The sequence below is a fragment of the Carassius auratus genome, unplaced genomic scaffold (genome assembly GCF_003368295.1).
Source record: "Carassius auratus strain Wakin unplaced genomic scaffold, ASM336829v1 scaf_tig00001753, whole genome shotgun sequence".
NCBI lineage: Eukaryota > Metazoa > Chordata > Actinopteri > Cypriniformes > Cyprinidae > Carassius > Carassius auratus.
In genome coordinates this window covers 884,770-896,304 of record NW_020523394.1, presented here as the reverse complement: position 1 = coordinate 896,304, position 11,535 = coordinate 884,770, and the positions used below count along the sequence as shown (strand labels likewise).

The 11,535-nt window shown below is 38.5% G+C and overlaps 1 protein-coding gene across 1 annotated transcript; it reads right to left on the bottom strand.

The window, feature by feature from the left end:
- Positions 1–118: 118 nt before the first annotated feature.
- LOC113069584 (serine/threonine-protein phosphatase 2A 55 kDa regulatory subunit B beta isoform) lies at positions 119–9,723 on the bottom strand. Its single transcript, XM_026242754.1, has 10 exons — positions 9,255–9,723; positions 8,752–8,850; positions 7,750–7,847; positions 7,031–7,172; positions 6,805–6,917; positions 6,555–6,732; positions 4,891–5,055; positions 4,335–4,504; positions 2,721–2,812; positions 119–2,641 (listed from the first exon to the last, which is right to left on the bottom strand). The coding sequence occupies exons 2-10, from the start codon at positions 8,807–8,809 to the stop codon at positions 2,314–2,316; spliced, it is 1,344 nt and encodes a 447-aa protein (XP_026098539.1). The 5' UTR covers positions 8,810–8,850; positions 9,255–9,723; the 3' UTR covers positions 119–2,313.
- Between the last annotated feature and the right edge of the window lie 1,812 nt (positions 9,724–11,535).

Sequence of the window (11,535 nt, the reverse complement as noted above, 5' to 3'; positions counted from 1 at the left end):
CACAGCAGCATTTCACTGATGTCATGCCAGGACAACCGAAATAGTGCAGGTTCAGTTCAGGTTTTCGTTTGTATTTGAACCCATTTCAGGATAAGAACACATTCACTGTGAGCGCACTCTTGTCGACATTAGTTCTGTAATATGCAGATCAAAAGATACCAACCAGGCATCATGCTGGAAATAGTTCAGACAGGGGAAGTGGGTGAAGATTAAAGGATTTCTGTCGAACCTCACCCTCATGCTGCTCAAAAGGAGAAGTTGGGGTTATCAAGCTCCAGTAATGTCTTATTAAATTAAAATATTTTGACTAAATTAACCTGAGATGGTTAGGCTGTACACCAGCAAATTTGAATAACTTTTTTTGTAGGTAGATCCATTAGAAAATATTGTAGTTGCGTAGAGTGAGGAGAAATACAATTATTAACACAGATTTAGGAAATATGTCAAATTTTCACGGAGAATTTACATTTTTGATGACATTTTGATTTGAATAATAGTTCTAAATAGACCTAATAATTCTTAAAATAGCTCAATCTTACAGTAAAGTGCAGACTTTACGCCAAACTTCTCCAGTCACTTCATCTGCATAAACCCCACCCCCCTTTTTTTTTTACAACCAACTACAAGATCTCTTTCAGATCTGCCTCCATTCAAGTGCACAGAACCAAGTCCCTCCCTGTAATTTGATTGGTTGTTCAATAATCCGTTTCACTCAAATGTACATCCGTCGCTACTTCAATTTCATCGCAAAAATTTTCTCCTTCCACTATAGCATTTAAATTTCATTAACACTTTAACATATTTGGGGCTGTTTACACGACAACATTTTTACTTTTTTATGCATTTTGCCTGTTTACACAACAACGGCATTTTGGAGACTGAAAACGCATATTTTTAAAAACGGGTTTCAAAGTGCACGTTTTTGAAATCGCCACTGTTATCGTTTCCATGTAAACACCCAATACGGGATTATTTGAAAGCGGTGACGTTATGCACGTGCGTAATACGTGTTCAGTATGTAGACATGCTAAGTATCTATTTTAAAGGCAAGTGCGAACAAACATTCACAACAATGGCGTTGTTGCTGCTCAAGAGTTTGCTAACGCTTCTTCAGCAAAGTGTCTATTTACTTCACCAATATTAAAACCATCATATACATCATATAATCATCACTTCCCTACAGGAACTGTTTACTAACAAGGTGATCAGCGCCAACTACTGGCCTAGCATACGTAATACAACACTTTTTGCCGTTTTCGCAGATATGTGTGAACGCAAATCATTTTGAAAACGTTGTGTATACGTGAAACTTTTAAAAAACACAATGGAAAAACGTTTCTATTTTTGACTACATCGTAGCCTAACGTTTGACGTCATCAGCGGCAGACTACATTACTCCTTGCCTGTCAAATAACTGTTATATACTGAAGAGCTACTGTATGTTTTCATTGTGTGGAAAAGAGCATCTTGAACATTCCGCTAAATTTATCTTTTTTTTTTTTTTCACAATAAGGAAGAAACTCAAATAGATTTGGAACGACATGAGGGTGGGAGATTGTTTTTCATTTCTGGCAGAGCTATTTCTTTAACACACTATGAAATCATTAAACCAGTGCACAAGCTAGCAAGCGCCTGTAATTACGTGGTCAGAAGCGTTGAATTGGGAATGTTCTTTACACATTGAGGTGGGGGGAAGTGATGACTCAGCATTGAAACTGATCCCTGCACATGCTGTTTTTTCTTCCAGCAATGTCTCTCAGCAGACCTCCATAATTCCCGCATCCTGTCCTCTGCTTGTTCTGGATTTCGTTTTGGTGCATTTTGCCACCGAACATAAGAAGAGGCCTTAGAAAGTCCCTGAGCACTTTGTCAAACCAAAGAAAACTAAAGCCTGAGAAGAACGGACATTAATTCAACAAGCACTGCAGAGCATTATAAATCATCGTAAAGGCTCCGATTCGTTTACAATCATCATTGTTAAATAAGCCCTGTTTGTGAGCAGACGGCTTTGTAAACATGCATGTGCGATCTAAATCACGTGTCCGAGTAGCTGAACATTATCTAACTCAAGTTTTCATACTGCATGCCATGCGATAGCACTGAATCTGAGCGATACATTCTCATTCAGGACCACAGTTATAGTTTGTATTACTCAGTTTTCGAGGTTATATATGTTCATAATAGTTCTTGAGATTGTTCTGATGCTGGCGACACTGAATCCAGATCAGAAATGTGATCGTAAAGGGCAAGAAATGAACTGATTTTTAGCATGTGTTGCACCATACTGAAGGTCGTCAGATTTGGCTGCGTCTTCTATTTGGGAGGCGCACTCTGTATTTCCGGCGTGTTGTGATGTCCGTTGGGCGTCAGTCTGTCCTGAAAAATGTAGAGGTTGTTGCTGGCTGCGATGGCGATGATGTTTTCTTTGGGATGCCAGGCGGTATGGAGGATTTTCTTCCTGAAGTCCAGACTGTCCACGCTGACGTCCGTCTCTTTTCGTTTCTGGCCCACGCACACCCGCCGCGGCTGCAGGACGGCCCGCCGCTTGCACACCTCCCGACTGGCCTCCAGAGTCACGTCGCGCAGACTCGCCCGGTCAAACATTCGGAAGTAGTTGTTGTAAGCACCTGTCATGATCACGCTGCAGAGGAAGAAGAGATGGATTGAGAGGGTTATATTTCACAGGTCAAAGGTGATGTTTTGAGGGTTATTGGCCTCACCTGTCCGTTCCGTTCCAGGCACATTCAAACTTGTCAAAAATACAATCGCTTTCATACAAAGAGCACAATTTGGTTCGCAAGTAGTCGTGGACCTAAAACACAAGCAAGCATGAGACAGAAAGAGCCAGAGAATGCTGTACAAAAACATTCGAGTTAAGGTTAGTCTCGTTTAGTACATGATACATGCATTCAAGCTTCTTTATATATATAACCATATAACATAAGTGTTGCTTGTAGCTGTAAAACCTCTAATTTTCCTGTTTGCCAACAGAGAATGAAAGGTTTTTTAATGTTTGTTTTTTTTTTTTCAAAGAAATGTAATGTTGCTGCCCTCACTATTGCCTGAAATGTTTTTTGATTTATTTATATGGCCCTCCAAGGGGCCCCGAAAAATTTATAATATATATTAAACAGCAATTACCAGGTTTCAAATGCTTTAAGACCTGGGTAATTATAGTTATTTTAAGATTATTTTACTCCAAAATAGAGAAAAATCTGAAATATAATCACTAGTAACAATAAAATACAACAATAATAATATTAATGTAGGAAAATTACCAAAATCTATTGTATTCCTACTTAATTTTACATTATATAATGTGCATATGGCTGTATTTTAGTATCAGTTATATAGGATTATAGTATTTAATATTTTAATAAAATTTCATTTTCTAGTTTTTAGCTAATTTTTGTCATTTTTATTTTAGTAATTGTATTGTTATAATTATTTCTATTTAGCGTTAATTTTATTTTAATTTTAGTTTCAGTAATTTTAATACTTAAATTTATTTTATTTCTGTTAGTTTTTCATTTAATATTTAGATTGACTTTTCTTTTAAATTCATTTCAAATAACAACAGCTATTTTTTATATTTATTTAATATTTTTTTAAATATTATTTTTTTTAGTTTAGTTTTAGCTTTAACTATAGCAATATTGGTATAACTTATTTTTAATATTTAACTTTTAAATTGTATGTGTTTGTATGTGTGGGCATGTTTTTGTGAGATATCAGGACACAACTCTGTATAATGACATGGGTATGACACAGGTATTACAAGGAGAGGGTGACTTATGAGGACATATGTCCCCATTTTTCAAAATGCTCATAAATCATACAGAATTGGTTTTTTTTGTGAAAGTAAAAATGCACAAAGTTTCCTGTGAGGGGTAGGGTTGGTGAAAGGCGATAGAATATACAGTTTGTACAGTATAAAAACCATTACGTCTATGGGATGTCCCCACTTTTCACAGTGGGGACATCCCACTGTGTGTGTGTGTATGGCAGAGGCTTTAAAGTAAATATTTTTCCACTTATTTTAATGTTTTATTTTCTCTTTAGTGCAATAAACAAATTTAATTTTGCAAACATCATTTCCTCTTCATAATATTACACATATTTCTGTTTTTACAGGAAGGAGTCTCATAATTTAAAAAAACACTGGTAATACCATGGTACTACCATGGTGGATGTCCAAGAAACGCAGTATGTCATGGCACTTTTTTTCCCTTTTTGTTTTATATTGAGGCCAGACCAGCTTCATACGGACTGAGAACATTGTGAGGCCTCAGCTTGTGTGAATGTGTGAGTGAATGAGTGAGTCGGTGAGACACCTGGTATGTTTCCACTGGTTTATTTTCCATGTTGAGGTCCCAGACTTTAACGGTGAGGTAATCTCTCGTGAGCAGGTAGCGGCCGCTGTGACTGAACTTCACATCTGACACCGAGGAAACGATCTCTGAGAAGAACGATCGGCGGGATGGATCCACTGCCTCTTCAAACACTAATGGAGATTACACATACACACATGACATTACAATATAAAAACATTTGATTTCATATAAGGTGTTAAGATATTGACACTAAAAGAAGTAAACCACCTTACATTAAATGACAATGGGTTTCAAATCTGAAAGTTTTAGTTATTTAACATTCATTTTATTTAACCTAAAAACCCAGACTTTTGATAACACTTGTACTGTGGGTGTTTTAGTGGATATGTTCCTGAATCAACATCCTTGTAAGTCTTGGAACAACACTCTGATTTCAGGAGTAGTTAATGGGTATGGTTGACAGGAATGCTGTTTCAAGACAATCAGAGTATGTTCATCCAGGAAAATGTCCTGCTTGGCAGTATCATCTTGTATTGCATGCGCATGCGCGGCTCACGCTTGGCGTGCTGGTCACAGAGTGCGCGCGCTCTCATGTCACAGAGGCGCGTGGCTCCTGTGCTGCTGCTGAAGGCCAGCAGGTGGCAGTGGTGAGGGTGAAACTCAGCCACCGTGATCACCTCACTGAGGTTCTCCATGTTTTCTGGCTTCAAATCCACGATATCTGAGAGAAATTCACTGAGGAAACGCAACACTGAGATTTTATATCACCACTAATTGAGAAACTATATCTTAATAATCTTTTTCAGAGCGATTTTTTTCCAGCTGATAAATGGTCAAACCATTGACAGACAATCAGAATCTATTTGAATTTTACAGCCTTTTACTGTTTCTGAAAACCACTGAAAAAACAATGGTTTTTGCAACTTTTTTTTCCTCACAATTCTGAATTTACTACTTCCAATTACGAGTTGATGTCACGCAACTCTGACTTTATCTTGAAACTGTGTAGCAGTGAAAAAAAAAATAACTTAGTTAAATAATATTGCAATTGCGAGAAAAAAAAAATCAGAACTGTGAGATAAAAATGTGCAATTACCATGTTTTATTTCTAATTCAGTGGTAGATAGAGGCTTCCATGATTAAGGCCTGTTCACACCAAGAATGATAACTATAACAATAACAATCACTACTATAAAGTTTTAATAATCATTCTAATTCTTTGAGAATAGAGATCCACACTACTGTATTATGATTATCACACAAAGCAACAATATTGTTAGAATCAGAAACATAATTATTTTTTTTCCAGTTGATGAATGATAAAAACATTCAAAGCCAATCAGAGCTCCCGCATTTAAAGCAACAGACTAAAAAACTGCAGAGTGTGCTTAAAATAAACAGAACCTTATCATCCATTGGTTTATAATATAGTCATAGATATCTATACATAGATTCTACATTCAACTGCTCCATTGATGCATTGGTCAACATGTTGTCACTCATGGTAAAAATGTATGAGTTTTCCATAAAGCCTCAACATTGCACAGCCTCTGGTTGTAAAAAAAAACACCTGGATATAAACTGAGAAGAAATTGGATAACCTTTCACAGGTAGGAATGTGTTGGTGTGTGTTTTTATATGTATTAACTCAATATAACACTTTCTTTTTTAAACTATGGTAACTTTTTAATGTTGTGTTAGCTTTGTCATGTATGTGTTAGCGTAGCAAGAAACAGATAGCAACAGATGCTAATGAGGCATCTATATAGCAATCATTATAGTTTTCACTCTCTTAGCGAAATGTTTTCTTCTGTATTCCTTCTGAAAAGATATTGTCTGCTGCCTTACATGTTAAAAGCCACTAAAAGCACTTAGCAACTGTATAGCAATGCTATGATAGCCACCCAAAACACTCTAGTATTACATTTTCAAAATCTATTTTTGCTTAAAGGTGCAGTAAGGGATTTCTGAGAAATGATGTTGAAAGTGGATCGGACTTGTAGCCAATCACCAGTAAGGGGCGTGGCCAGTGGTGATGTGGGAGGTGCCTGTGTTGAATAGCATGTTCGTAAATTCATGAAAGGAAAGATAGGGGTGTGATTCTTTTTGATTTCAAATTCCAGTTCTCAGAATTTGCTTTCTGCACCTTTAAATGGCATAATTACAAACCCCCATATGTCTCTGTGTAATTCTATCTTACAGTAAAACGCATGAGGATACTGAAGCTGCGGTCAGTGATGTTGAGATGCCACAGGTTAATTCTCAGGTCGTCGGCAGACAGGTATGTTTCACAGTCACTGTTGACGCTGATGGAGTTGATGTGATATGCATGTGCGTTAGCAAAAACACGCCGCGGGGACGCCTCCACCAAGAGATCCATCGGCCGCAGGACAGGGACCTAGACAGTGCAGAAACTCACATCATGCAAGAAGAAGAAACAAGAGCAAACCGAAGGAGAAATGCTGCACACCTGAAGAGTGGTGATTGTTGAGAGGTCCTTCAGTCTGCCCTTCTCGTCTATCAGATTATAGCCTTCTGCTCGCTTGTCTCTCTCACTCACCTTCCACAGCTTTACGGTCTTATCTGACAAGAAATTATGACATTCTTAAAGACACAGCACTGTGTTGTTTTGGCATTGTGTTATATAAAGTTGCAAGCGTATGCACGAGGATGTTAGCAAGCGTTTCAGCTCTTACCATTGGTTGTGAGGAGGAAGTGGGCGGGGTTATGTGGAGGCAGCCAGCGAATCTTATTGATTTTTTCCTCAATCTCCAAACTTTTCAGGTAATCAAACTCAGGCTCATGACTCTGAAATGTACTATAAACATTATATTCGCCCTAAAAGAGAGAGGTAAGGAGATAAGACAACGGAAAGTAGTAACTTTTTTCATGAATGAATTAATTCTTCTAAAACTTTGCTAGATTTACAATGTTAATAACAGCGGAAAAAGCATCTGTACAGTCTGTCAACAGGGTTAATTATTTATTATTATCTTAATTCTGCTGCTTACTTCCTTTATTAAGATATTTGAGTAAATATTGTAATATTAAAACAATCTTTATTATAATAAATATAATGTATATAGTAAAATGTAAATAACATAAAATTCAAATATATAAATAATTTAATTGTTATTAAAGGCCCCATGCATGAATCTAAATCATAGCATTGTGGTTTTGCCCACTTACAGATCATCTGAATGCAAAAAGTTCACCGAATTAGCGTAAACAAGATATGCACATTAAACATGTATTGGGCCAAGATGTTACTGTGATGTAAACTGAATGTTACTGACTGAAAAAAGAAAGAGAGTAAGCCAAAAATGCTTCAGTTTGACCCATTTAGCTTCCTGTTTCAATAGGAAGTTTGTGAAAAAGGGAAACATAAAAAATGTGTTTGTGAGAGATGACTGACCTGTGGTTCTCTCTGAAAGATGACAACCCTCCCACCCTTATCTCCCGTAGCCAAGAAGTCTCCAGTCTGGTTGAACTCCACCGTAGAGATGACATCCGCTGGATCACACACAAGATTGAAAAAGAAAAAGATTTAACTTTTGGTTTTGCCAAAAACTTGCTTAGGCCTCTATTTATTGTTGGAGATCAGATGGGCCTCGGTCAAACACTGCTTTGCCAAAGTAAACAAAAAATGCCAAGCTGTGCACGTTCACTTTGTTTGTGAACACAAATACAAAGGTCAAAAGGTGTCTCTGTCCAGTTCCATCACTAGTCAAAAGTTTGGACATTTAATTTTTTATTTATTTTTTATTATGACTAATTTTCACATTTTTAAATAATGGGAAACATCAAAACTATGAATTAGCACAAATGAAAATATGGAAATTAGGCATTAATCAAATTGTTGAATCAGAATGATCATTTGACTTTCTTTATCTTATTCTTACACCATGGTTATTTTAGTTTAACTGAAACAAATACATAATAAATAAATAAATAAATAAATTGTTAATTAAAAATAATTTCTCATTTTAATTTAGTTTAAACTGATGTACTAAAATTACTAATAACAAAACTGAGATAAAAATAAATCATAACAAAAATGACCAAAACAACAAAATCACAATTTTTTTAAAAAATAAAAATAAAAGTGAATTAAAATATAATGATTCAAATGATTAAAAACTATAATTGTATCTGATATTAAAGTAACACTGCTGAACACTTCACAAAACGTCACGAGGTGCATCATGGGATGCATGTAAACAGTATTGAAGTAGTTCCCACATTGTTGACTGCTTCATATAAAGATGTTTATTATTGTATAAAAAACTAATTTCAAGCATTTCAAGAAAGCCTTACATGAAACAAATTCAATTAAGTGTGTAAAAACCTTTGACTGACAGTGTAGCTACTGTGAGATTTTGTAGCGTACGATTGTGTGTGTGTGTGTGTGTGTTACCCTCTGTGTACTCTGGCTCCAAAGCTGCGAGATCTGAACAGAGAACTGGGCTCAGCATTCTGGGACGGAACCAAGAGCAGGTCTGCAGCTCTACCAATCCTGCAAAGAGGCGGAGTCTCATGATGATGAGCGTTAAAATGTGAGAGGAAGGGTTACAACATGCTACTGGTGTTTTGATGTCTGCCAGAGAGATTCTCTCCTCTGTTGGAATGATTCCAGACACTGATATTTAAGCATGCATGTCACATGAGTGCCAGCAGAAAAGTCCAGATCTGTTTTGGGTTCCTAGATTAGAGATGAGTGGATCTAATCTTGTTCTATATCTACATAAACATTCGATTATCGCTGTGGGGGGATCCTAGATCTGTCACACATATACACAAACATCTCCATCTGGTCCAAAAGCACTAAATGGCCATTAAAGAAGATCACAAAGCACATTTATGCATGTAAACATCATAAAAAGCATGAAACAATTCAAATGGAAGACAAGGCATACTTACAAAAACACTCTTTTACCTTCAGTCACATCGTTGTGTTCAGATGCTGATATATTCATTCAGATCCATTGCTGTGTTGCTTTGTACAAAAGGTGTCTGTGAAGGTTTGTGTTTGTTTGATGGATGACACCCATCCATTTTTTCTCATCCATTAGCATGAAGGTCTGCTGCAAAGCGTCATGGGATTTATGAGCGGTAAGTCCACACGAAGAGGCTGACACTCTACAGAATATAAACTCCACAAAAAATGCTGAAGAAAAAACTGAATGTCTTGCCTCAGTTTGGATGCATCTACACCCGGCGGACTCTACCGGTCAATTCATTCCTGTTGGGTTTTCCTGATATCAGAGGTAAACACAGGACAGCTGGAAGGCGCGTAGGCATAGTGATGTTTGTGCAAAAGAATGAGGGAGGGGTACAATTCTGTCTATTCTGCTGCATAGACTCCTCCTCCAAAGCATATCACTGAGAGGGAAACACAGATGCCGAGTGACGTACTCTCGTCCAATCGTGTCACTGGTCAGGGAGTTGTGGCCAATGGGAGAGCAGCTCATCATCACATTGAGCAGCGACCACCCACTCCAGCCTCATACTAAAAAAGTTTCAAGAGTGGTTGCCTGGTAACCGCATCTGTCTGTGAGAGCAGAGCATGAGTCTGGGAGGAAACATGAGGCATTGCAACGGTTACATAAAGATGTGAGAAACCTCAAGAATATTCTGTAGACAGACAAAATGCACATAAAGAACAGCCTTTAGAGTAAAAAAAAAAATGCATTTATTAATAAACTATGCTATTAATTTCTAACGTCACCTATGTTCATCTCCATTGGACATTAAATGCGACAACATTACTATTAAACAAAGCAAACTCAGGTAATCCAATAAGTTAAAACACAAGAGAAACAGCATGCTGTGCACAACCAATACCGGGCACAGAACTGAAGAAACTGAGAGGGGTTAAATACACAGTGGTAAAGTGAGACGGAAGAGCCTCTAATCAGTTAAACAATGAATAACTATGGCAACAAAGGAAACAGGAACTAAACACACTGGAACTGAACACAGGCGAAACAGGACAAAAGAATATCAGAATAGTGGTCCATGGACACAAACACATGCCTTATGTGACAGAGGTTGGTGAAACAGAGGCAGACCAGGGGAAGGATGGAGGGCCAGGTCTAGGAGGAGTAACAGAGGAAGGGGACAGGACTGGAGCAGGGTACCAAAGTGGAGCAGTCAGGGTTGGAAACCACCATGGCGGAGCAGCTGGAATAGCAAACCAAAAAAGGAGAGCAGATGGAGGGAAGAACCATGGAGGAGGAGATGACTTGATGAAGGTGGAAGCCCAGAGCACAGGTAGTGCAAAGGCCCACAGTGGAATTGATGGGAGGAACCAGGATGGAGTTAGTGTCCTGACTGCCAGTGATGGAGCCGAGGGATGTGGAGACCCAGGCAAAGCTGAGGCAATGACAGGACCTGAGGACACTGCAGGATCCAGTGCCCTAGGCAGAGCTGCAGGGACAAGCACCTTAGGTGGAGCCAGAGTACCAGCCAGCTGTGAGGATGTCTGTCCCAGGTGGAGCCGGCTGACTCTGTGCTGGATAGGATCAGCGACGATGAAGAAAAATCTGTGCAGGGAGGGATCACCAGAGGGACAAGATGATTGCCAGAATTTCCCTTCAGTGAAGATCATCTCCTCACTGACTCTGCAAGCTAAAAGCTGAAGATAAGAAAGAAGCTCAGTCTCCTGCTCACTGCCTTGAGAAGAAGCCACCAGCAGCAGAAGACGTTTACCCTGTGGCCATTCAGCTTTTAAATTTTCACTACAGCATTTGTTGCAAAAGTTGCGCGGTGAGTGTGGCTCAGATGGGCACAGGATGCAGGCATGGATTTTGTCTGCTTAATCTACCTTGATCCCCTTTGCAAGTGGGAAAGGTTGTGTTATGAAGTTTTCAGCCTGGCGGCTTGGGTTTCATTTTTAGCTCATACTTACAGGAGCCCTCAGTATAGGGGCTCCGGGGCTGGGCTCGCAGAGCGGCTTCATTCTGCACTTACTTATAGCACGGTGTAACTGGATGCATTCCCCATAATGTGTTAACGCAATGGGAGAGACCTTTCAAAAGGGTGCTCTCCAGTTACTTATGTAATCTCGGTTGCCTGAGATAAGTAAACAAGAGTTGCGTAGGCTGCCATGCTAAACGTGAGCCAACGACTGTCACTTCAGTTGAAAGTTTCTGAAGAAATGGCTTTCAGAGCTGATTTATATAGCAATCGGCTCCACCGT

Coding starts and splice junctions, on each gene's coding strand:
- LOC113069584 (XM_026242754.1), bottom strand. CDS start 8,809: ATGCTGAGCCCAGTTCTCTGTTCAGATCTCGCAGCTTTGGAGCCAGAG. Junction 7,173..7,749: donor TCTTTCAGAGAGAACCACAG/GTCAGTCATCTC, acceptor TCTCTCTTTTAG/GGCGAATATAATGTTTATAG. Junction 6,733..6,804: donor CAACAATCACCACTCTTCAG/GTGTGCAGCATT, acceptor TGCACTGTCTAG/GTCCCTGTCCTGCGGCCGAT.